The sequence below is a fragment of the Eucyclogobius newberryi genome, unplaced genomic scaffold (genome assembly GCF_026437365.1).
Source record: "Eucyclogobius newberryi isolate DKJ021-1_F unplaced genomic scaffold, fEucNew1.0.hap1 SCAF_2, whole genome shotgun sequence".
NCBI classification, from domain to species: Eukaryota; Metazoa; Chordata; class Actinopteri; order Gobiiformes; family Gobiidae; genus Eucyclogobius; species Eucyclogobius newberryi.
This window is the reverse complement of record NW_027315834.1, coordinates 11,815,699-11,843,560: the sequence shown is the minus strand read 5'-3', so window position 1 is coordinate 11,843,560 and position 27,862 is coordinate 11,815,699. Positions and strand designations below refer to the sequence as shown.

The window sequence follows — 27,862 nt, the reverse complement described above, 5'->3', positions numbered from 1 at the left end:
TTATTATCATTAATACCTCTAACTAATGTTGTTATAAAGCAAAGTACATGGAGTCACGGTAACTTAAAAGAAATAAAGCAAGGTTAATGGTTGATAAATACTTTTTTAAGTGAAGGGAACGTAGAGCGTAGCCCCGAGATGCTAACATTAAAAAATGGTTGCTAATGGTCCCAACATGAGCACCCTTTGTTCCAACTGCACCGTGTCATTTTACCCCGAGGTTGACGTCAGCAAAACTGTGATTATGGGGATTGTCATGGTAGTGTTTTTTATTTTTGGCGTCCTTGGTAACATGCTGGTCATATTGTCCGTTTTGTTCCACCACCACTGGCGCTCCGTGACGCACTACTTCATTGTCAACCTCGCCGCCGCAGACCTTCTCCTCAGCTCTGCCGTCATGCCGTTTTCCGCCGCTTCCGAAGCTTTGGGACGTTGGGTGTTCGGGCGAACATTTTGCAGCGTGTGGGCAGCGTTGGACGTTCTGTGTTGCACCGCGTCAATACTTAGCTTGTGCGTCATCTCAATCGACCGCTATCTTGCCGTGAGCTACCCTTTACGTTACCCGACCATAGCCACCGGGAGACGATGCCTGGCCGCGGTGGCTTGCCTGTGGGGACTTTCCGCGGCTATTTCCGTTGGTCCACTTTTTGGATGGAAGCAACCGCAACCAGAAGACGAAACGGTTTGTCAGATCACGGAAGAGCCCGGATACGCCTTGTTCTCGGCTCTTGGTTCGTTCTACATACCTTTGGCGATAATCCTGGTCATGTACTGCAGAGTGTACAGCGTAGCGACTCGGGAGACAAAGAGTTTGAGGAAAGGCAGCAAAGGTGAGGATGCAGAAGGAGTGACGTTGAGGATACATCGAGGAAACGCGGGGCACGTGGACAGACAGGACAGCGTAAGGCATAAGCGCGCCTCCTTCGCCGTGCTGAAGATGCTGAAGTTTTCCAGCGAGGAGAAAGCAGCTAAGACTCTTGGGATTGTCGTGGGATGCTTCGTCCTCTGCTGGCTGCCATTCTTCCTGGTGTTGCCCATAGGTATGTACCATTTCTATACCATGACATAAAGTAGTGATACAAATATTGTGTATCGAGTCAAAAAAATACTGATCATGTAATCTTTCTTTATGTTGGTAAAGGTTATCAAGCCAATAAGGGTATTAAAGAGTAGACTAGTTAGCACTGAGTCTCAGAGGAAGCAAATCATTCTTGGATGATGCATTTTTGGATTTGGATATTCACTTCAAAGGAAAGTCTCTGCACCGACCCATACATTATATGTTTATGCTTTTACTAAAAAAATTAATACATAGTCGTGTTTTTTTCCACAGTTTGACAATTTTGGTGACGTTTAAAATGTGACTTCCTGGTTTGACATAAGCAAAAGATGTGACAGTAGAGGCAATGCATATAAAATACACAATAGATTTGATTTAACAATGACAAATAACATCTCCTTTTTTCACCTTTATTTTGTAAAATTTAGATTAAACTGTGGCTGCGTCTGAATATCCACACTATTCCCTACTTTGGACACTAAGTAGGGGCCACATAATTTTGTAGTGTGAAAAAGCAGGTGAAAAAGTAGTGCACTCAAAGTCAATCTGGACCACAATGCATTGCGAGAGTTGGAAAAACAGCAGCAAACAACAACAAGCCTTTAACACTAGTGAATGAAAGCAGATGACAAGCTGTTTGAAAGCACTTTTGACCCAAAAACCACTCGAAAATAAACAGTTGTAAAGTTGCTAGTGTTAGCCGCTAACCTTAGCTTGAGCTGCAAAAAGATCACAATCGCAGGCAAAAAGTTGAATAATCCAATTGGTTTGATGTTAATTGTGCAATCCATGTTGAATAAATCTTGTAAATATGTGTGTCAGATGGATTTGACCAATATTTATACATAACATACACAACATAATTTTGCCCAGAAGCCAGTAAGATTATCTGCATAGAGGAAAAAGCAGCGCGCTGACGGTGGCTGCCCACGAGTCCGAAGGTTTACTGGTCCGAAGGTTCACGAGTCCGAAAATTCCGAAATTTTAAGGTTCACATGTCCGAAGGTTTATTAGTCCGAAGGTTCACGAGTCCGAAATTTCACCGAAATTTCAAAAATTTCAAAAATTTCACCGAAATTTCAAAAATTTCACCGAAATTTTAAGGTTTACAAGTCCGAAGGTTCATTAGTCCGAAGGTTCACGAGTCCGAAGGTGTGAGTCTGTGCAGCGGGCTCTACTCGCGGCTCTCCTCACCAAAGCTGTGTCTCCGTGCAGCGGGCTCTCCTCGCCTCCCTTTGCCCCACACACTGCTTTTTGGACTTTTCTAGTGTTGATGCACTTTTTATGATTAAACTCACGTATTTTCCATAACCGACTTGTTTCTGTGCATAGCCTGAGCTCCTTATCGTATTATTAATGAATGAATTAACTCAAATAGCCCAGCAGTTTCGGCCGCGCGCCGTGGCTCTGTAGACACTCCCGTCTTGGCCAGCTGAATTTCCTTTTTGACTACCAATCCTACGGTGATCGGATCATGCATTTCTACATATACATATATCATTACTATACTTATGATCAAATGAGGGCAGAAAAGCGGAGGATTTGAGATGTTCCCTTGTCATTTTTACATACACAGTACAACTTGTGGTGCCTCCTGTGAGCAGCTGGTACACAACGTTGTGACGAGCCCCAGTGCGTGTCTTCGTGCTTCGTGCGCATTTTACAAACTGACTACATCCCGATGCCGTCTGCACCTTCACTTTAGCCTTTGAGGAACTTTTGGACCAGTGAACCTTCGGACCAGTGAACTTTCGGACCAGTGAACCTTCGGACTAGCGAACCTTTGGTCTCGTGGGGGGTAACCGCGCTGACTGTCCGAATCATTCCGTGATTAAGTGTGCTATAAAGTCCGCTGAATAGGGCGAGTGTGGACATTCAGACACAGCTTGTTGGAAAATTGTAACATGTAAATTGTCGTTGGAATGTCGCTTATTGATGACATCACAGAGAGATTCCTTTCATTTTCAACTTTTATTTTTTACATTTTCTTCACAAACTGCAAATTGACTGAAGTTAAATTATAATAATTGATTATTTGACTTTACTTTGTACTAGCTCAACAATAACATAAACATAAAACATAATGATTAGAAAAGCATCTGCCATAAGCACGTTAATCCACGTTGCTGGTACAAATGATAAAGAGCGATTTGTGGTGGCACAGATTGGCAGCCTTGTGTCTCGCCCCCAGGGCAATATGACCACAGTAATAGCTCATCACCCTGAGTTTGTTTGTGTATTTGGATCCCATTAGCCATGGTCTAATCTGGTCTATTTAAATTGATATTGGCAGTGTTGGTAATACTCTTTGGAAGGGAGTTACAGACCTTCACACACCCGTGACAAGTTTTTTGTCCAGTGGGTGTGTTATCGGTTGGAAGTGCAAACGGCCGTGAAATAAACCTATGAAGAGTACAACTAAAGAAAAAGCCTATCTGAAGATTCTGAACATAATAACCACAAAATTTACTTTCAACGGTCATCCTGATGTTGATTGTGCATCCTGTGCATGATTTGAATTTGAAGCATCTTCGAGCAAGACTTTAAAATCCTCGCTGTTGCGTCACACACACACACACACACACACACACACACACACACACACACACACAACCAGGGCATTATTATTAGTAGTAACCATTTTTCTTAATACCATTGGATTATGATAATTAAGCTTCTTATTATTATTTAATGCCTTTGCTTAGGTGGATATGTCTGATGTCTGATATTTAAACAAATACAATTTTAAGTTGAACTATTTGAAATCCACGGATACAGCATATAATGTAAAATAAATTGGTTTCATGCAATACTTTGGGTGATTTGTTAAGTTTTACAATAACATGGGTTGTATTTGTAATGTTTCTGACTTTGTGGCACGTTGCAGGTTTAACATCATGTCAGTCATAATAAAATCCAACCGTAACGATAGTGGCAGTGGATGATTGTCTGTTTGCGTAGGTCTATGTGTCTGTCCTGTTGTAGCCCTGCAACAAACTGGCCATTGTCCACTGTGAACCCTGCCAAAGGCCCAAAGCTGTGGCCCGTAACAGAAACAGGAATTAACAAAAGAAGACCAAGGAATGAAAACTGGAAAAATTGCAGCCAAATGTATTACTTGGGATACATTTTCTGAACAGATTTTTCCCTTGTGCTCTCAATTATAATGTAGCTGTTTAAACTAGTTTGCTGAGGAGAAATTTGAATTGTTTATCTAATGAGACAAAGTGATTAAAAACTCAATTTGTCCGAAGTCCCTATATAATTGCTGTAATTGTTGTGATGAGAATGTTTTAACTGATAGTGACAGTAATCTGAAGGCAAACTAGATTGAGGCCTGGTGTTGGCAAAGGAGAAAATTGAGACATGAGCTCAAATGTTTACCAGAAATGTCTGGATAGTTTTAGAATGTCTTGAACTAAGACACCAAGTTTAGATTTAATAAATGAGTGTGTTTAAAATTGCATTCCATTTTGTTTAAAGGATAAAGGACAAATAAATATCATAAGTGCCTAGATCAGGGCTATTCAACATAAGGCCCAGGGGCCTAAACATGCCCTCCAAGCAATTTAATCCGGCCCACAACCCATCTTCCAGGTATTGAAAAACAACAACAACAAAAATTAAAGTCTGGGTTAGCACTAGTTTAGACCTGGTTTGATTTTTAGTTGGTTTGATTTAGTCCTTTCCAGGTTAGTCCTGGTTCAGACCTGGTTGGTACTTGTCAAGTCATAGTTTAATTCCGGTTTAGAACTGGATGGGCAATTTTGAAATTTTGTATGTTTTTTCTCATAAAAATCTATAAATATCAATAAAAATCAGATATTGATACAATGTTGGGTATATTTTGTGTGACCCAAAATGATGTTAGAGTGGCGTGTTGTGCACCTCCGGCCCATAGGCCTTGGCCCACAGAAACACCTGGTCCTCTGGAAAATGAAGTTGAATAGCCCTGGCCTAGATCATGCTTTTGAAGTTTGATGTAATCTTTACATTGCATTGTCACTGTGTAACTTCTCTGTTGGAGCGGTTTATCTCCATGGAGATGTTATCACTTTACTTGGGATGTTCCTCAGTATGGCATTATCTCCTAGAGACAAGCAAGTGATGCCACAAGGTCAAGTTACAGGCTCAGCAAGAGGAGGAGTGACTTTGTCAATATCACCAAAAGAGCGTATCATCTCGGGGGAATAGAGCAACATTCAATTTTATGTTTAAAGCTGGGTACCAACTTGTAAATGAGTATGTCCCCCCCCCCCCAGAGAATAAAAACAGCGCATTGTGACATATACGTGACATGTAATAATAAAGTATTTGATCTCTCGTGAACACAGAAGTAAGAGCCAAAAGCAGTGCTTTGACTGAGATATGGCGGAAAATAAGGTGCCTCAGCTTTGAAAGAAGATAAAAGTTGCTGTGTTTCTATAGTTCGGGAGGTTCACACAAGGATTACATCAAACTTTTAGATGCAGTTTTTACCATGGGCTCTTTCAGTATTTTTTTTATAAAATTGAGTTTCTCCTACGCTGATATAGACTGAGATACACCTATGAAAAGATACTGGATTTTATGAAGGACGCGCGTTTGTTTGCTTTGAACGATAAGTTTTTTATCAGAGACAAACTAGACAAAGGTGTGCTGGAGCTGACTTTATAGATAAAAATTGGACAAAAGACAAGGTTCACAGAAACAGTGTCAAATTAATATGGATTTAAATACATCCATCCATCCATCCATCTTCTGCCGCTTTATCCGGGGCCGGGTCGCGGGGGCAGCAGTCTGAGCAGGGACTCCCAGACTTCCTTCTCCCCAGACACTTCCTCTAACTCCTCCGGGGGGATCCCGAGGCGTTCCCAGGCCAGCCGAGAGACATAGTCTCTCCAGCGTGTCCTGGGTCTTCCCCGGGGCCTCTTCCCGGTGGGACATGCCTGAAACACCTCCCGAGGGAGGCGCCCAGGAGGCATCCGGAACAGATGCCCGAGCCACCTCAGCTGGCTCCTCTCGACGTGGAGGAGCAGCGGCTCTACTCCGAGCTCCCCCCGTGTGGCCGAGCTCCTCACCTTATCTCTAAGGGAGCGCCCAGCCACCTGGCGGAGGAAACTCATTTCGACCGCTTGTATCCGCGATCTTGTTCTTTCGGTCACTACCCAAAGCTCATGACCATAGGTGAGGGTAGGAACGTAGACCGACCGGTAAATAGAGAGCTTTGCCTTTCGGCTCAGCTCCCTCTTTACCACAACGGTCCGATGCAGCGACTGCATCACTGCAGCCGCTGCACCGATCCGCCTGTCGATCTCACGCTCCATCCTTCCCTCACTCGTGAACAAGACCCCGAGATACTTGAACTCCTCCACTTGGGGCAAGGACACCCCACCCACCTGGAGAGGGCAAGCCACCTTTTTCCGGTCGAGAACCATGGCCTCGGATTTGGAGGTGCTGATTCTCATCCCAGCCGCTTCACACTCGGCTGCAAACCGTCCCAGTGCATGTTGCAGGTCCGGGTTTGATGGAGCCATCAGGACAACATCGTCTGCAAACAGCAGAGATGAGATCCTGTGGTCCCCAAACCGGACACCCTCCGACCCCTGACTGCGCCTAGAAATTCTGTCCATAAAAATTATGAACAGAACCGGTGACACAGGGCAGCCCTGGCGGAGTCCAACATGCACTGGGAACAGGTCTGACTTACTGCCGGCAATGCGAACACAGCTCCTGCTCCGGTCATACAGGGACCGGACAGCCCTGAGCAAAGGGCCCCGGACCCCGTACTCCCGGAGCACCCCCCAAAGGACACCCCGAGGGACACGGTCAAAAGCCTTCTCCAGATCCACAAAGCACATGTGGACTGGTTGGGCAAACTCCCATGAACCCTCGAGCACCCGATGGAGGGTATAGAGCTGGTCCAGTGTTCCACGACCGGGACGAAAACCACTCTGCTCCTCCTGAATCCGAGGTTCGACTATCGGTCGGATTCTCCTCTCCAGTACCTTGGAATAGACCTTACCCGGGAGGCTGAGGAGTGTGATCCCTCTGTAGTTGGAACACACCCTCCGGTCCCCCTTCTTGAACAGAGGGACCACCACCCCGGTCTGCCAGTCCAGAGGCACGGTCCCCGAACGCCACGCGATGTTGCAGAGACGTGTCAACCAAGACAGTCCTACAACATCCAGATACTTTAGGTACTCAGGGCGGATCTCATCCACCCCCGGAGCCCTGCCACCGAGGAGTTTGCGGACAACCTCAGTGACTTCAGCTTGGGTGATGGATGAGCCAGCCTCCGAGTCCCCGGTCTCTACTTCCTCTTCAGAAGACGTGACTGAGGGATTAAGGAGATCCTCAAAGTATTCCTTCCACCGTCCGACGACATCCCCAGTCGAGGTCAGCAGGCCTCCACCCGCACCGTAAACGGTGTTTGTGAGACACTGCTTCCCCTTCCTGAGGCGCCGGACGGTTTGCCAGAATTTCTTTGGTGCCGACCGATAGTCCTCCTCCATGGCCTCCCCAAACTCCTCCCAGGCCCGGGTTTTTGCCTCTGCGACAGCACGAGCCGCGGCTCGCTTGGCCTGCCGATACCCGTCGATGACCTCCGGAGACCTACAAGCCAGAGTGGCCTGATAGGCCTCCTTCTTTAGTCTGACGGCATCCCTTACTTCCGGTGTCCACCACCGGGTTCGGGGGTTGCCGCCACGACAGGCACCGGAGACCTTGCGACCACAGCTCCGAGCAGCCGCATCAACAATGGAGGCGGAGAACATGGTCCACTCGGACTCAATGTCCCCAGCCTCCCCCGGGACATGGGAGAAGCTCTCCCGGAGGTGCGAGTTGAATACCCTACTGACAGAGGGCTCCACTAGACGTTCCCAACAGACCCTCACAATGCGCTTGGGTCTGCCAAGTCTGTCCGGCTTCCTCCTCCGCCAGCGGATTCAACTCACCACCAGGTGGTGATCGGTTGACAACTCTGCCCCTCTCTTCACCCGAGTGTCCAAGACACGCGGCCGGAGGTCTGATGACACGACAACTAAGTCGATCATTGACCTCCGGCCTAGGGTGTCCTGGTGCCACGTGCACTGATGGACACCCTTGTGCTTGAACATGGTGTTCGTTATGGACAATCCGTGGCTAGCACAGAAGTCCAATAACTGAACACCGCTCGGGTTCAGATCGGGGAAGCCGTTCTTCCCGATCACCCCTCTCCAGGTGTCACTGTCATTGCCCACGTGGGCGTTGAAGTCCCCCAGTAGAACAACGGAGTCCCCGGTCGGTGCACTGTCCAGTACCCCTCCCAAGGACTCCAAGAAGGCCGGGTACTCTGCACTGCTGTTCGGCCCGTAGGCCGCCACAACAGTGAGAGACCTGTCCCCCACCCGAAGGCGGAGGGACGCGACCCTCTCGTTCACCGGGGTAAACTCCAACACGTGGCGGCTGAGCTGAGGGGCTATCAGCAAGCCCACACCAGCCCGCCACCTCTCCCCGCGGGCAACACCAGAGAAGTGGAGCGTCCAGCCCCTCTCGAGGAGATGGGTTCCAGAGCCCAAACTGTGCGTGGAGGTGAGGCCGACTATATCTAGTCGGACGACGGATTTAAATACAATGCCCACATATTTGTCATGGGTATTTGCAGTGTAGGATTATTAATATTAATGTTATTTTTTTTCATTGAATTATTTTAATGAAACTTTGGCCTCAAACTGGAAGGTGTCTGGTTCAAACATTGCCCCATTGCATACAGCAGTAGATCTCAAGCTTGTCAGGTTGGAACCCTCAAAATAACAATTGTGATAGATAGCATTTTTAATGTAAAGTAGGAAAACCTATCAAACCAGGTTTAATGTTGTTTATTTGGATAGTTGTGTGTTTTTGGACCTGATTTCACTAAAAAGAATTCGTGGATCCAAATTGATATGACACATTTTGTTGCTACTGCCATCTTGAGGACGAAAGCCACATGCTGCACTGTGGGCTGTCAACTAAAAGTCTCAAAACAAAGGATTCCTCTTCTGTAACTTCCCCAAATACCTTGTTTGTCCAGAAATGTATTACTGTGTTCAGGAGGGACCAGTTGGACTTAGAGAAATCACTCCTGAGCTGTTTGTTTCAGGTAGTTATCAGCTGGTTGATGCTAGTTTACATATCATTGCAAGGCTATGCTAATAAACGTTAGCTTACTTGTAGACAGTTTTAAGAAGCCTGATTTCCAACTGTCCTGGTGTTATATTTTAGGATTGTGCTCTTGAAAGCTTTGAGAGCTTGTCCGGTGCAGAGGCTTGTGGACGAGGAAGAGCAGATGAAAATGTCCACAAAAGTTTGTTGTGGCAAGTTGTCTCTGCTTTTCTGTGTCGCGGCTGTAAAGATCAAAGCCCAGTACTTCTGTCTTTTTGCAGTATCAACACTTTTCATTTTCAGTTTTATGCACTGTACACGTCTATGTGTATGTATCAGCTTACAACATGATTATGTCACTGAACATTTTCATATAAAACTTTCCATGGAAATCTAACTAAACGTGTAAGTAAGTAAGTGAGGACAAAACACAAACTCTCAATCTCTCCTCTTTGAGATCACATTTGATTCCAGCTCATATTTGAAATGAAATGAATATCTAAACTTGTGCAAAGTTTACAGAGCTTTGGGCCCAGACTGCATATATTCATGTTATATTTTTATACATCACAATCCTAATTTCTCCATCCATTTTTGTACCTACCTGTGCGCCATAAAAGAGACCCCTGGACACTACATTTAGTAAAATTGTGTAGTTTTCAAAGTACTTTGCAGCCATTCGTGTGCTGCTTCCAGAGATTATCTAGATCAATGGTTCTCAAACGTCTCATACCAAGTACCAGCTAAGATAATATTTGGCTTCACGAGTAGCACCCGATCTAAACCCGGACTATATCATCAACCAGGTCTGAAATGAGACCAGAACCAGTTTAAAATGAGACAAAACATGGATAAATTCAATATAAATAAGGAATAACCAAAATGAGGACAAAACAATGAATAGACTTGTCTCCAAATAAAACAAAAACTCAAATTTCAGAACTATCACAGTTTGATAAACACTGATCTAGAATCCAAACAATTAATCTTATTGAGGAGAACCAAACCATTTTTACTCTTGTACCACTACTTTGTATTTACAGATTTTAATTAGAAGCATTGCTACATTTCTTTGAGCATATTTAGTTTTTTTTGGTTTCGATTTGAGATGATTGAGTTTACATGATTTTTCACCCAGCACAAAAACAAAATAACAATAACAATGACAACAAAAACACACACAAAAAACACAAAAAAAAGTACATTTTGGCAGCTCACTTCCGGAGATGGATTTGGCAAAAACACAAGGAGAACAAAAGTGTGCGACTGGAATCACTGACCCTCTGTTTGTTGGGTAAGAGCTAAACTCTACTGCACCACAAGATGAACTCTTTTCAGTTTACGAATAAATTAATCTTGCACTTTTGTTCTTCAAATTGAAACTGTGATGGGTAATTTCAGAGGGCCATTACTGCGCACTCAACACCAGCCATAATTACAGAGATTTACAAGAAATTACATTATTTTCAATGTGATTTTTACGCCGCGCATCTACGGGAATTGCTTTTGAAATAGCAAAAAGTACAAATTAGTGGCTCTGAAGTACCCAAACAAGTCCAAAGACAAGAGAAACTTTGGATTGGCTTCGTTTCCAGAATGGTAAACTGTCTACAATCTGACTCCGGCAGCAGCTCGCGGTTCGGTGACAGACACTCTCGTGCGGACAAAAGCAATTAGAGACCGAAATGCATAGAATAAATTAAAGTTCATGCAAATCTAATACAAGTTCACATTCGTATGCATATAAAATGAAGACTGATAATGAAGACTGAAATGTACAAATCTGGCGTAAATGCTTGCCACTAATTCTACTCTTTACAAAATTTGAAGCATATTTATTGTCAGCGTTAAAAGGAAACTTAAGATAAAACTGGTGGGAATGTTATGCACCACTAATGTTTTTATGTACAATTTATAGATTTTTGTGTTGCATGGACTATTATATTTCTCGAGAAAAAAGCTGTAAACATAATAATGTCTTGAGAATTTAAAAATTAAACACAAAAGTCAAATTTTTTCTTTTTAATTTCTCCACTATTTAAATAGGTTTAAAATGTGTATGACAGCTTTTTATTTATACCTATTGTACATATTAATTATGGTTTTACACCAAGTCATCAGGTATTTGTGGAGAATACGTTGAAAAATCTGTAGAAAATGAAAGAAAGTGACATCACACTTGGGACACTCGTTCCAGTCAAAGTTTATGCAGAATTAAAATAAACATTTTTGAATCTCTAAACGTTAATTCAACAAAATAAAGTCGCTCTCATATATTTTTATTTGTCAAATAAAACAATCTGTGACATTAGATGAGTTTTTGCTGGGGATTTTCCTACTGTGACGTCATCAATTACAAAATTACAAATATATTTATCTTAACTGCATTTTAGTTCAATGAGTTGTCCGACCTCTAGAGGGCACTTCAAGCTGCTGTTCTGTTAATAAATGTGGTGCTATGTACAGTTGGTCCTAAATATAATATGGGACACATTTAATGAAAAACAAATATTAAAGATTAAACACAACGTACATCCAGTGCTAACATCTTATGGTGCATTCAGACCGTGGCGTTCAATTCGTTCCAGACGTGCCTAGTTGTTGTGATTGTTGTTATATTTTGCAGTTACCATCAGCGCCACACATTTCTGGGGCAGTTATGGATCGTTTGAAGGAGCCCAATTTCAGAAAGACCTTGCGTTTGCCGTGCTCAGCCTGCACAGATGCTAAATACAAGCCTGTTTGTGTGGTTATTTTCACTGTGGCGCGTAAACGCTGTGGTTTGCAGTGTGTTTAGGGCGTATGGCGTTTGCATACAATGACGATATGTTTATACAGTGGGTATAAAAAGTCTACACATCTCTGTTAAAATGCCAGGTTTTGTGATGTAAAAAACAGGAGATCAAGATAAATAATTTCAGAACTATTTCCACCTTTTAATGTGACCTATAACCTGTATGATTCAGTTGGGGAAAAAAAACATTTGATTATTGTAGACGGGAGAGTAAAAATATGTCTTATAACTGGGGATGTGGTTGTGTTCAGAATCGACCAATCACATTCAAACGCATGTTAAATAGGAGTCAATACACACTGCCATAATTTAAACTGTCTCTTATTAACCCCCATTAAAGGCCTATAGCAACATTAAAAGTGCTGCGAGAATTTCTGGCAAGTGCTAGCTGTGTAGTGCATGTGACAACAATCTTCTGTAACAATCTTCTGTGGGCTAGAGTGGCAAGACCAAAGCCTTTTCTTACAAAGAAAAACATCCGAGCCAGGCTCACATTTGAAGTCTCCCAATAGCATGTGGGGAAATGTGTTGTGGTCTGAACTTTTTGGCCATAACTCCAAAAGGTATGTTTGGTGCAAAAACAACACTGCACATCACCAAAAGACCACCAAATCCACAGTGACTCATGGTGGTGGCAGCATCATCTGTTTTTCTTCAGCTGGAGCTGGGGCTTTAGTCAAGGTGGAGGGAATTATGAACAGTTCCAAATACCAGGCAATGTTGGCACAAAACATTCAGACTTCTGTCGAGAAGCATACATACAAATCGACTAAAGAATGGCTTCACCAGAAGAAGATTAAAGTTTTGGAATGGCCCAGCCAAAGCCCTGACCTGTATCTGATTGAAAATCTGTGAGGTGATCTGAAGAGAGCTGTGCTCAGGAGATGCCCTCGCAATCTGACAAACTTGAAGCGTTTCTGCAAAGAAGAGTGTGCAAATATTGCCAAGTCTAGATGTGCCCTGCTTATAGACTCCGTCCAAAAAGACTGAGCGCTGTTATAAAATCAAAAGGTGCTTCAACAAAGTATTAGTTTGAGGGTGTGCACACTTTTGTTTTCAACTAAATCATACAGGTTATAGGTCACATTATTGTTACCCACTGTAGATAATGATAATAAACAGCTTTAATATGAACGTAATTGTAATTGTTATTTAATAATAAACTACCATAAATGTTGTGACTTGTAACATACAAAGAAGACGTTTGAAACAGACGGTTGACACATGTTTGATGAAATTGTTGCAGAGTTATAAAAGTATTTCTCTAAATTCAGTTTTGTTTGGAGAACTTTAGAACTTGAAAGCATGAAACACGATAATCTAACCCGAGTCATTTGTTACTTTTGGCTGTACAGGCACAGTTCTGTTATGAGTGCAAAAAAATGATAGTTTTGACTAAGAACATGGCAACACCTCGATAGATATCAAGTAACTTCTTATGGTGGGTAAAGTAGCCAAATCAAGTCACAAAAAAAAACATTACTCAAATAAAAAAGTATTTGGAGAAACTATTCCTCAAGCCAGACTAACTGTGAGAACAAAACTTGTACAAAATGAATTAGAAATAATGCACAAAATGTGGTATTTTCAAAAGACAAAAATGAGAAATAACTAAACAAACAAAAGATCACAAAAGTCCTTAAATATTGTAGATTTACTTCAAATGGGACAAGGAACCAAAAGTTTTACTCAAGTAGGAGGCTGTTATACAATATATTACTCAAAAAGAGGTGGGCTCTATATTAAAAAAAGTGATATTATTATAGTTTTTGTTTTTAGATATACACAATTAGAATATGGAGTATATTGACTATACTTAAAATGGTTAAAAAGGACCTCAAAAAGAGACATTGTAAGTATAAAGTGAAATCTCTGCACTTTTGTGGCAAATGTTCTGATCATTCACGATTTGTGAGAAACTTGAACCTCAATCAAGACATTTTCAGACACATTTGAACACATTCCTGATGCATTGTTAAAATATCGCTGAATATCGTTATCACAATAATGAAACATAAATATATTGAATACATATTTTTTGTTAATATCGCCTAACAAAGTTATGATTAAAGTAAATTATAGTAATTGAGAACTACACATCTCTGCGTGCTTTCGCTCATAGAAACATCTTTATATTCCTCAAGCCCTCCATTGCTGAAGAGTTGTTTTTTACACTTTCAACTGCCATGAACGGAACATAACATCCTTTTAAATAAAGTAAGCACAAACTTATCATCTAATCACATCTGAGGCAAATATTATGTCAAAAACATTTAAGAAAGTTGTGTGAGTGACAGTTCGGTCTGTTACATAGGCACTTTGAAGTCCAGTCTCCATCCTTACCTTTAGGAAATGAAAGGTCTACAGCGGTGCAGATACAATCTCAGCTGTGAAAGTGCAGCCTATTAGCGGCATTAACTGGTAGACATAAAGGAACCCTAAAGATCACGACTCAATGAAACTTAATAGAGTCCTTTTGATAACCTTTGGATAAAGAGAATTCTGGCATTCATTCTGTTCGACTGAAACAAACAATAGTGGTTTTGTGACGGCATCGCATAATCTGACTAAATTAATTGTCCAAATTATTCTGCTTTTGAAGTAGCAGCATTCCATTGAAATCACCAGTGGCACTAGGACTATAAATGTTTCTACTATAAAGCACAACAGTGCACAAAGCTCTGGTTTTAGTCATTCCCCCTTGTCATTCATTTAATTTAAATTCATTTAATTCAATTCAATTTTTATTATTTATTATAATTTTTTTCTTAAAAAATAATAGATAGAAAAAAAATATTGTATAACAATGTAAGAAATGTATTTGAAATCTTTCTTAAACTACTTCATTAAGATAAGATATTCCTAAGATAAGATATTCCTTTATTGTCCCACACGGGGAAATTTCATAACTTTAGAAACTGTATTTACATTTTGGATATGTTGGATGTTTCACAGTATTTGTCCATTGATTATAATCACATTCTGGTTATTCTTTGCCCTTAATTGTTCAGACAAAGTTGTATCTTGAAACTTATTTTGAAGTGTGTGGAAAATGAATGTGAAGAACCACAATTCGTCATCCACTGAGAGTTAATTACTCAACCAAATTTATGCAGTAGATATCTCTTAAATTCCTCCGGCAGTCCACTTGAGCTGTGTTGAGGTGTTGACCTATTTCATGTTTCGGTTCTTCATCTTCACAAGTGTAACTGCTGTGAGTGACGTGTCCTGAAGCCAGGGGTCTTTGCCTCGTTATGAAAGTGTGGTAGTATTGTATTATGACAGAAAGACATGGAATAAGTAAAGGTGACAGAACAGAACGGTGCAGCACCACATGCACCAGGCTTTGTGTGGCCAGCTTCAACCGCATGAGATCACTTATGCTGAAGGGAATAAGTAAAGGAGACTGTTTGGCAGTTTCAAACCCTTCACATTTCACACTTCTGTTGTGAAAGACACGTCAGCCTCCACTGCTGAGTGAATGTTTCAATATAAATCACTTGTTTGTTTCCTCCCGCAGGACGGTTGTGGCAAAAGTAACAACCAAGAAGTGAATATATACATAATGGATTGTAGAGATTTTCCATAGTTCTCTAAACTCATCATAAGAACAATGTTTTGTTTGCTCAAGGCAATAAACTTTACAATACAATCTATAACCTGGTTTAGAGACAGGATTATTTTTCAGGGGATTTAAAAGGTCACATCTTTCTTGTGATAGTCAGTATCTATAAATATTTATTATTTTAGCACCAAGGATAGACAGAAGGGGATTCATGCAGAAAGGGATTCATGCAGAAGAGGATTCATGCAGAAGAGGATTCATGCAGAAGAGGATTCATGCAGAAGAGGATTCATGCAGAAGAGGATTCATGCAGAAAGGGATTCATGCAGAAGAGGATTCATGCAGAAGAGGATTCATGCAGAAGGGGATTCATGCAGAAGAGGATTCATGCAGAAGAGGATTCATGCAGAAGAGGATTCATGCAGAAGGGGATTCATGCAGAAGAGGATTCATGCAGAAGAGGATTCATGCAGAAGAGGATTCATGCAGAAGAGGATTCATGCAGAAGGGGATTCATGCAGAAGAGGATTCATGCAGAAGAGGATTCATGCAGAAGGGGATTCATGCAGAAGAGGATTCATGCAGAAGAGGATTCATGCAGAAGAGGATTCATGCAGAAGAGGATTCATGCAGAAGGGGATTCATGCAGAAGAGGATTCATGCAGAAGGGGATTCATGCAGAAGAGGATTCATGCAGAAGGGGATTCATGCAGAAGAGGATTCATGCAGAAGAGGATTCATGCAGAAGAGGATTCATGCAGAAGGGGATTCATGCAGAAGAGGATTCATGCAGAAGAGGATTCATGCAGAAGAGGATTCATGCAGAAGGGGATTCATGCAGAAGAGGATTCATGCAGAAGAGGATTCATGCAGAAGAGGATTCATGCAGAAGAGGATTCATGCAGAAGGGGATTCATGCAGAAGGGGATTCATGCAGAAGAGGATTCATGCAGAAGAGGATTCATGCAGAAGGGGATTCATGCAGAAGAGGATTCATGCAGAAGAGGATTCATGCAGAAGAGGATTCATGCAGAAGAGGATTCATGCAGAAGGGGATTCATGCAGAAGAGGATTCATGCAGAAGAGGATTCATGCAGAAGAGGATTCATGCAGAAGAGGTTTCATGCAGAAGGGGATTCATGCAGAAGAGGATTCATGCAGAAGGGGATTCATGCAGAAGAGGATTCATGCAGAAGAGGATTCATGCACAGGCGACGTGTAGTAGAAGTAGCAGCATGGAACGGTGCACAGACCATTCTTAGAAAAACGCAACTTTTGTGGGCTATTGATCGTATACTATTATTTTCAAACTGTTAAACAAACAAGTCCGGATTGAAAACTGCATCTGATTTGTACCTATAGCCCTTTACAGTACGTCACCGTAAAAATCCTCACAACAAAGCCCCGTTACTATGGAGCTGAGTTTCAGGGAGCATTTGATTTGTTTTTGTTTGTTTTTCCATGTGTGCAAAAATGTCTTCATGGCACAGACCAATCCTTTATGAATCACCTCTGAAGAATAACAGAACGGTGCAGCACCACATGTAACTGGCTTTATGTGATCAGCTTTAACCGCATGAGATCAATTATGCTGAATGGCTTCCCTGCTCTTCTCCCCCATTATTTGCTTCACTCTCCTGTCTTATAAGCCTATGGCCAAAAACGTATTTACTCAGGGTAATCCCTCATTGCAATCCCTAAAAAGGATCATGAAGAACAGATCATTGGGTGTGTATGGGGGTGGATGAAGTTACCATATACACTAAATATATTTTATTCATAGAAAGTAAATTCAGACTTATGGCCCTCTGGGGGTTGTGGGTATCAAACTACCAACCTTTGTGTTAGTGAACAGACCTTCCACCCTCACTTCTTCTTATTCTTTGGTGTTTTATGGCGGTTGGTATCCAAGTGTTGCATTACCGCCACCTAATGTAGTTGTACGTCTTAGACTTAAGACTTTATTCTTTAGACTTTATTTTTCAGACTATATTCCATCAACTCACCACCGAGTCACTTCACTAAAACTAACTTTAAATCCATGTTTCAGACTGAGTTTCCTTGTGAAATCTTATAGCTCCTGCAGGTTTTCCTAGCGGCAGGCTCTAAACGGCAAAGCATTCAGGAGCCCAAATACAGTCACATTCTTGGGATTTCCTCACAGAGCGACCCCAGTCTGACCCAAACCCAGCATTTCTTCCTCAAAGGATTTCACGTGGCATTTTGAAATGACATAATCGGAGACTTTCTGGAGCTGGGGCCGACAGGAGAGATGACTGGATGGATCTTACAACAAAAACACCTTTTAAAAAAGAAAGAAAGAAATGTTGAATGTCACGGGCCATTCCTGGCAAATCTATGTCATCTTCATGGAAACAATTTTTATTTTTTCACAACCCAGTTCTGCCACACAACCGTCACTTTTATTGGTGGCTAGCAAATGTTTAATTATTTTTATGAGAATAGTCTGTACTAAATTATTGTGTCCAGTACACTGCTCAGCATTAGAAAAGTAAAACAAAAAAAACATGTAGAACAGGCAGACACAATTTCTGATTTCCTTCAGAGCTCTAACACAGCAGTGGATCACATTCACTACAGCGCCCCCTTCTGATGGACTGGTGCTACAGCACCACTTAAGTATTCAAACAAACAAAACAAACAAAATCTATGCATTTATTTCAGTCTGGTTGTAGCTTGAGAATTATGTCCCTACAATATAATATTAGCCTGCTCACATAGGAGAAAAAGGATTAATTCTAATAATTATGCAAGAGGCAAGACAAGTTTATTTGTAGAGCACAATTCTGAACAAAGGGCAGACCTGACGGAGCCCAACATGTCCTGGGAACAGGTCTGATTTACCACCAGCAATGCGAAAACAGCTCCTGCTCCGGTCACACAGGGACCAGACTGAGCAAAGCCCCGGGACCCCATACAACCCCTAAAGGACACCACGTGGGACACGGTCGAAAGCCAATGGAGAGTATATAGCTAGTCCAGTGTTCCACAGCCAGGAAAAAATCCACACTGCTCCTCGTGAACCCGAGGTTCAACGATTGGTCGGATTCTCCGCTCCATTACCCTGGAATAGACCTTACCAGAGCCTCTTGTTCACTGGGGAGTCTCTACACACCACACCAGCCGCCTCTCCCTGCAGGCAACACCAGAGAAGTGGAGCGTCACGCCCCTCTCGAGGAGATGGGTTCCAGAGCTCAAACTGTGTGGAGGTGAGGAGGGGGAGGTGGTAGACTACATATATACCACTCGACCTCCCCCACAAGTTCGGGCTTTTTACCTTCAGCGAGTTGATGTTCCATGTCCCCAGAGCCAGTTTTTGAGTCTGGTAGTCGAGGCCCCAACCATCGACTGCCGCCCAGATCTCTCCGCACCGGCCCCTTACAGATCCTCCCGCGGGTGGTGGGTACACGGGAGGACGGCCGTGGGGAAAGACCAACACCTGGCTTGGCTTCAGAGTGGGGCCCAATGACGCCAATCCGGGCAACGTTACTAGCCTTGTCTTTATAATCATAATAAAGGGCTTCTAAACAGAACAGAACTAGTTCATTTTAAGCTGTTTCTTCTCCAGGGCTGTCACACTCTTGAATTTTCACTGTATTTAATAGTTGTAAAAATGGTACAAAACTAATTTTACTTTAATACTGTATAATGTATTGGGTACAGCCACTTTGTTTAATATTGTAATAGCAGGCAAATTAATAGACATTACAAAAGTTTGTATGTGTTCTTTTCTGTTGTTGTCAGTAATAGAAGCCTCACTGTGTTTATAATGGTGATGCCGCATGGTACATAAGACCCAGCAGGTGTATTTCCGTTTCATTTTCTTTTTGTGCTGCTGATTGCCACTGCAGTCTTGTCATGCTGTGTGGCATATGGCTGTATAGAAGATTGTGGTCAAACCTTTGATAGGACTGAGATAACAATTCATGCTGTTTGTTGGTGATAAAAACTTTTCTCTCTCGCAGAACATGGTGTGTTTGAGGGTTTGTGGTTTATTTAATTTAATTTTCATTTTATTTATTTATTTTTCACCTTTTGTCCATAGCCTGGTGTACAGAGGGCCAAATGCTAAACATATAACAATAAAAAAGCGTACATTTACAATTGCGTACAGTGGCGTTAGACCAACAAAATAATGCGTATGCTGAATCTGCCTGTTTGTCTCTTTTTATCATCATAGTCAATTCATTGGTCACACATTACTGACGTTTTTTACTGGAAGTATTGCCAGGCTCTCCTCAAACAAAACCTAACCATTTCATCATTTTGAAAACTTTTTGCTTTTGCTTCATTCTTGCATTTAGTACTTCTGCATATTCGCATTATAAATCATACACCTCAGACGATTCATTATTCAGCACTTAAAATCCATCTGCCACAATTGACCAACTTCAACATTAACAGCTATTGTTTTAGCCTACATTAACATGCTTCACACTCTGAAGACCACACACTGTGATTGAAACTGAACGAGCCATTTCTTGTGCTAACATTCTTTTGAAGGAGCACAATGTAAGGGTCCACCACCTGCTTGTCTCCATGGAGATGTTAATACTTTATATGTTCCGTACATGCAAATAACTGTATTAAAGGACACATACTAAACGCTAAATTGACTTTGAACTTTTAGCGATGTTCTCACATTGTTCCATGCGTTGTTCTTAAATTCATAAATCATCTGCAAACTCGTTCTGAGCATCACATTCGACGTCTCAAACTCTATAATCTATAAATAGTAAATATTGCAAATTGATACGTAATATAGGTAGGTGTGTTTGGGCCTCGGAGCTCCTGCCGTGGACGCAGTGTGTGGATATCTTTGGACTACTTCTGACGGCGGGGAGGTGGCCATGGATGGGTTTGACCGACTTTGGACCGTCATTTTAGACTTTGTGTGCCTTCATTTTTATTTTCTAAGGATTATATGTTTAGCTTTGGCTTCCACTGGCTTCCTGTGCAATGCCATATCCAATACAAGGTTCTCCTCCCTCCATAACCTGGGCCCTCCCTTACTCACCGACCTCCATCAGCACACTCTCCGCCTCAGATCGGCCGGCACAAGCTCCTGGGGACGAGAGTGAATTTTTCTACGAATCCCAAGTTCAGGATGGGACGAGGAAAAGTTTTGACCGGGATTGGGCAACACATTCATGCAGTGTAGCGTCTGACAACGCATCAGACTTTGGGGGACCGACCCATCAGGAACTCTGACTCATTAAAGAACTTCAAATCCCGGCTTAAAACTCACCTGTTCATACTGGCTTTTCCCTTTTTTTCTCATCTTTGACGGTCTTTGAGTGTAAAGATGGTCAACTAAATAATTGAATAATGCAAGATAGACAAGTTTTACACCATACTCTGGAAAATAGTCAACACAAGGACCCCAACCAGAAAGGTTACATAGTGCGCCTTTAAAGGGCCTATATCATGCAAATTTTAAAAAATCATTTGATTGATTCCTGCAGTCTTTAGCTAGAGAATAGTCTCTATCCTTCCCCTCGGATGAGTGAGGAACGAGAGAGGAACCGTGGCTATTTAGGCACAGTTAGCTTCAAAAGCTACTCAAACTAAGCCGTCTGCATTTCTGGGAAGGGGAGCGGGGTCCAATATATGGGTGATATTTTATAACTATAATGTTATGGGTGTTGCACAACACTTATTATTATCAACTATGCCCTACAAAATGGGAAAAATAGCATAATATGGGATTTTAAGCTATAAAACATACATTTCCAATGAATCATGATTATATATGTTGGATGATCAAGAGTTTCAGACCCCCAGAATCTGCTTAAATATTCTCTGCAACGCAATAAATAACAAGTGCATGTCCATGAACAGGCAAACACGGCTGTGTGCGTGGGAGAGTAACAATCAATAAAATTGCCAAATGAGGAGTGAAGGTTAAATGTCTGTAAAAGTGATTAATTAGTTTCTTGTGTCTTGCAGCTGTAAATATGAAACTGGGAGCAGGCGCACAAGCAATCGCTTCAGACTCCTTCTTTTGTGCTCTGTACTTTATATGTGATGTTTATGTATGTACAATGTAACGAGAATATAAAACTGCCCAATCAAATGAAACAAATACAAAAAATTACAATTTAAGATGAGAAATGTTGTTTAAATTGGTTACATAAAGGAACTGAATTCAAGACTCCCCTGGTTGTTTAGGTAAGGCTGTGTGTTTTCTGAGTGTAGTACTCTAAAAGAAAAAGACATTGATTGTTGAAGTAATGGTTGTAGTTACTTTTGTAGATAACAACTTCCTCTCAGTGCCGGCCAATCACACTTCAGTATTTTTACCCTCTGTGCTGTGGCTTTATGAGTAATAATAGTCTGATTGCTGCTATTACATGACACATTCAGGGCCCGGTGTTGAAGGAAGCCGCACCACAGAACGACTGTTGTCACTGCTGCTGTGGAGACTAACGGGGACAGAGACATAAGGCGAAATAGAACTAAGTTGTCGTACTCAAAGGTGAATGTTTATTTCTAGTGCGAACAGCAGAAATCACTGTCCCCACACAGCAGTCTGTCCCTCCCAAGTCTCACCCCAGAACAAGGAAGAGCACAGCTTTATAAAGATAAGAAAAAAGGGGGGCAAGTAAGACCAAAACCAGTTAAAACCAGCATGGAAAAAATACAGAATACCGGGGCATCCAGATTATTTGTTATCTCACAAAGTTGTCTTCGTACAAACTCATAAAAAAGCATCTGAAACCTTGTATATTTATGGCAGACACCTAATGCTTTTTACCCAGATAAGAGTCATCAGGTTAAATGTTCAGATGCTTCTAACTCTTAAACCGTGACATGACATTATTCCACTACACTGCTCCACAAATTTATTGTAATTTCAAGTGAAAGCTGTGTTTGTGTCATTTCACAGTGCACTATTTGTATTCTAAGATAACAAGTGCAGTAGTTTCAAACACAGTGTCAAGATTGAGGGGTTTTATGAGATGAAACATTTTAATACATGTCATTTTACAGACAGAAAACATCCTATTCACAAAGCCTAAAATGTGCAATTCATTATTGATTTTATTTTATTTGATATAATATTAGAATCAGAATTGGAATCAGAAAAGGTTCATCGCCAATTGTCAATGAACAGAATTCACAAACGTAGGAACTTGTCTTGGTGATTCAGTGCAACATAAAACAATCACAAATGAATACATTATTATTATTATCTTATATATTTTCATTTTATTTATTGATTATATTTTTACCACAATATGATGCCACAGATATTTTTACTGCAATATTTGATTTTTAAAAAGAGCCACATATTAAACTACAGACAAAACAGAGTGCAAACTGGTGATTAAAACAGTAAATAATTAGCAGTAGCAGAGGTTTGATCATACGAACACTTTTTATCATACTCTGAACCTTAAAGTTGGGTCTGTTTTAAACCAAAATGTTTGTTACGAAGCTTATGACGGTACATTTTCCTGAATGCAGTAAAAAGTACTACTGTACAGGCAGTCTGGCAGTCTGAGGCATTTCATCAGGACGCTTGAGGCCCAACAAAATTGATCTGAGGGCCACATTTAGCCCCGGGTTCCTTGTTTGGACATCCACGCAGTAGCTACCATATTGACTCATTTGTCTCAAAATTGTTATTGAAAGGCACTGTAAATTTATGCAGATTTAAAGGACCAAATTGACCCTGTTATAACGCTGCACTTGGAGCCTGGCATATGTGTGATTTAACCACTTGACCACAGGGCTGCACCATAGCAATGTTTCATCATCGAAAACATACCCTAAGTTGTATTTCGCTACATTCATGCTTTTGTGATGAATCCTGTTTAGAAAGTCCTCTCCCCTCTGAGCCTCAAAAACACAGATTTGTGACGTCATATGTCAAGCTCTGAGATGTGATGTGTTGTGTGTTTGAACAGATCATAAGACTCATTCTGAGCATTTCTGCCATCAAGTTATGATCATCACAACTCTGTGCCTACATTAGCATGCGGGAGGCTGTTGTTAAACGCACCTATGTAACTCCCTTTGCATCCAGTAGATCGAGCCCAAATCTTTGGCATGGAAAATGCCTAAGTAACATGAAGTAATTTAGTTTTTCGTACTTAAGAGCATGTTTTAAGGCCAATAACAATCCAAGCAATGTATAATAATTGTCCTTTAAGACTATCACAGTCCACTTCTTCCGTCCAACACAATAAATCGGGACCTCACTGCCACGCATCCCTCGCTCCCCCACAACCACAAAACTGAGGCATTCAATTATGTGCAGCTAAACAGAACAAATAAAAGCACACATCGGGACCTATTGGTTTGCACTGTGAGACGAACAGCCCTGATGCCACTTCTGCTGCTATATATGAAAACCTATTATAGATAACAAGCACGAGGCCACAATGGCCAATTACCCTAGGGTGCTCCCAAGAAACCCGTGGGTGTTCCATACGTATGCATTTGAACTGAGACGGACATTCACAACTCGGATCTTGAAAGGTTGAAGAATAATTCGATTTTTTTTCTGAACAGGGAGGTTCTTTGGTGTCTTGTGGGTCTGACAAAGCCACACACGCTTACTAAGCACTGAGAGCAGCATGTGCCACAGAGATATATACTACAGGTCAGAGGATTCTGCAAGGTTGGCCACATCTTGAAATATACTCTTGTAGGTAATGGAACATGTTAAAAATGCTTAGCTGTAGGGTTTTCTGACCTTCAAGACAACATAAAAACTAGAATGTCTTTCAAGGTACAGTATAAACTCCTGTAATTGAATAAATGCGAGATAGACAACTTTAACGCCATATAGTGGAAAATAGGCAAAGCAATGACATCTTCAGTGTTTGGTGAGTCTGGCTAGTGTCTTGAAAATAATCTTTCTGGTCTTCTTTGATTGAACAGATACCTTTTGAGAGACCTTGGAGTAATGATTGACAGTTCTCTCAAATTGGAGAAGCATAATACAGCGATGAAAATAAGCTTATTCTTTTTTCTTTTTTTTTAGCTCAGAAGCTGAAAACAGTTGCAAAAGCAGGAAGTAAGTATTTAAATGTGTCTAACCAACCTTTTTTGCACCACGGACCGGAATGATGTAGGTTTTATTTTCATGGACCGGTGTGTCAGGTTATGTCGCGGTCAGGTTAACTTGCGCGGAAGTGGGCGGGGCTTAGGCAGCTCGGAAGGCGAAATGTTCTCAAAAGACGCGTTTGTACATTATTAAGTGTACCATACCAAAAGATCCGAATTGGAGTAACATAACGTACAGTTACACATGTCCTCACTGTTCTTCTGACTGGTGGAAGCTCATCACATAAATATGGAAAAAATAAGTGCATAAAAATTACAACTCACCACAGGCTGAATCAGTGGGGGCCCTGCGCGTGTTTCTGTGCAATGAGATGATCCCATCTTAGAGTGATGGGAGACAATGACACCTGCAGTGTGTTTAATCACAGTTCGCTCCGCAATTTTGTCTTGTTGCCGTCACGGCACAGGAAGCAGCACTCAGACTCTTGTAAAAGTAAAAACAGGTGATCGCGTAGCAGTTGCAGAATTCTGGCCCAGGAGACGTGTCCTCCAAAATCCTCGATGACGCCTCGTCTGGTCCTCACTTGGCCTTTTCCCCTTTGCAAAAATGGTCTCCAAAGACTTTTGTTTTTCACTCATTTTCGCGAGCTTGTGGGTCGACTTTTGAGCAGCGTGTTTGATGCGACGCGTCCGCGATGACGTATCATGTATAATGCACGTGTCAGTTATGTTATCACGCAGGACAAGAGCAGAGATATAATATACTTGCCATTATATTTAATGGATTTCATTGGAAATTTCCTATAAGGCTTTTCATTATATATCCACAGACGAGCTTATTAGCGTGTCATGAGGGACAGACCAAAGTTACGTCAGAGAAGATGCTGTCACTGATAGATTATTTTGTACGGCCCGGTAGCAAACGCGTTGCGGACCGGTACCGGTCCCCGGCCCGGTGGTTGGGGACCCCTGCTGTAGTGTATGTGCTGTATAAATAAAGCTTGACCTTGACCTTAACATCTTGACCAGAAAAGTTACACCTTGTACCTTTTAAAAACAGGTTTCTGCAGTTTTTTCCACAGAAAAGGCAAACTGAAGCTCATTCACACATGATAAATACAGCACATTCCTGACATCATTAGGTGGTAATCCAGGAAGAGCTGAATTGGAACATGGTGAAAAAGTCTATAGACCTTCACAAAACTCATTCAGATCATTTCAGAGCTTAGATTTCTGATGCCAAGATCTCAACTTTGTTTGTTTTTAGCCACATTTGAAATGATTACATTCTCAGTTCTTTGACACTGTCCTGTAAAACCACATTAACAAAAGTTATAATATTATTACAATATAATATAATATAACACTTTTTGTGTTCCTTACCAAAATTTAATGATATGTAATAACTAAACAAAATTTGAATTATGTGCAGTGGCTCAGTGATAAAGCATGTGGCCACTAACCGAGAGGTGCGGTCACCGATGTATAAATGACTTTATACTAGAGCTCAGTAATGGCATGATAGTAGGATCAACTAACTAATAAAGTACAATTATGGTCAGTTAGGCCAATAAATAAATATGTGTTTCCGGTAACCGACCGACCTGATTTTCAAAACCCGACCTTAAACATTTTATTGCAGTGAGCGGGAAAAAAATAATCTGTGGGGATCGTAAGATATGAAAATCGCCGCACTTTTGAACCGCAGGTTTTGTTTTACCTATGGGCGCATCCATGTTTGCGCAGATGCTTATATTTGATCAGCGTGCAGATCGGCTGGGTCAGCACTAGATCATACACTCCTAACTCACGGAAGTCAGAATCAGTTAGGAGTGTATGATCTAGTACCGACCCACTGGCTGCCATGGCCGTGGTGACAGGCACGCCCGGGGTAGCAGCGGTGAAGATATTTTGCGTGACGGTCGAAAAGTGCTCACATCAATGTAGTGACAATAAGAAAAATAGTGCGACGTGTGAAGATATTTTCCGACACTGGCGCCTGTCATGGGTTCGTTCGCCACATTCAAAGTTCCAACTACTGCTGGAAATGCCTATTTGCAAGTGATCCATTTGGTCAACGAGACTCCAAAGTATGGCTGGGCACTTACAAACAACGGTGCTTTGGAAAACTTTTTGGGACGAGAGGATCTACAGCTCAACGAACACGCGCGCAGGGCAACAGCGCGGACCACGGCGCGGACCGTGGGGGGCACTGCACCGTGGTCTGCGCCGCGCAGACAACAACAGAGCGGGCAATGCTCTGTTGTTGTCTGCTAATGGCTCTTTTCCTGTGGTAGGACTAGTATAGATGAAGAGAACACTTTTATTCAATATCTGCATACCAATAAGGCCACTTCAATGCGAAGCGCTCACTTCTGAGAAAAGAAAACTGTCTGAAAAACCTGTGCGAGGGTTTTAGAATTCCCATTTTTTAAAATAAAAAAAATCCGACCTACCTACCTGCTAACTAATCCAGTAATACTTTAAATATTAAAGTAAATGTAAATAAAACCAAACAAGCCCCAAATGTGACCTTCACTCTGGGACACTTAACTACCTAAACTTTATTCTAATACCTCGCCTCCTTTGTTGATGCAGGCTCCATCTTCCCCTCCTGCAAACCCTCCGACACCTTCTTCAAGATCACCTTCTGGCTGGGCTACTTCAACAGCTGCATCAACCCCATCATTTACCCCTGCTTCAGCAAGGAGTTCAACCGCGCCTTCCAGCACGTCCTGAGGGGGCGCTGTTTCCGCACGGGGCCCCAGACCTCCATCCCCGCGGCCACCACCACCCAAGCCCTGTCCCTCCCTGCTGCCGCGCCGACCCTGGAGAGCTCGGACGCCTCGCCCTCGCTCTGCTGCTGCTGCTGCTGCTGCTGCTGCTGCTGTGACGGTGGAGGGACAGAACACACTCAGTCACGGAGTAAAGTCCTGCTCAAGGCCTGGTGCTTTTCCAGAGGACAGACTCCAGGGGCGAGGGAGAGCTCTGGGCCGGCCAAGGTTCTGAGGCTTTCCATCGGTGCAGCTGGAGAGGCCGTCTAACAGATTACTGCACAATGACATTATGAACGAATGAAATTATGAGCTATAATTAAAGATGCCCTGTGTTCCTTCGCCACCTGCTTGTCGCCGCGATAAAAGTTGGACACTCAATTAAGGGACGATATATCTGCTCCGATCAGATGAAGTGAGTGGTTTAAGTGCAGTTTAAAACACGCCTTGTTGCCATCATAGTTCCAGGGTTCATGTACAGTATTATAGTTTGCTGAGTGTAATAATTGCCTTGGACTCTGGTGATA

At 42.0% G+C, this 27,862-nt stretch overlaps 1 protein-coding gene across 1 annotated transcript; it reads left to right on the top strand.

Annotated features, from left to right (window-relative positions):
- On the top strand, positions 1 to 27,693 carry adra1ab (adrenoceptor alpha 1Ab). Its single transcript, XM_072454866.1, has 2 exons — positions 1 to 1,040; positions 27,160 to 27,693. Exons 1-2 carry the CDS (start codon positions 155 to 157, stop codon positions 27,603 to 27,605), a joined length of 1,332 nt encoding a protein of 443 aa, XP_072310967.1. The 5' UTR covers positions 1 to 154; the 3' UTR covers positions 27,606 to 27,693.
- Positions 27,694 to 27,862: the final 169 nt, after the last annotated feature.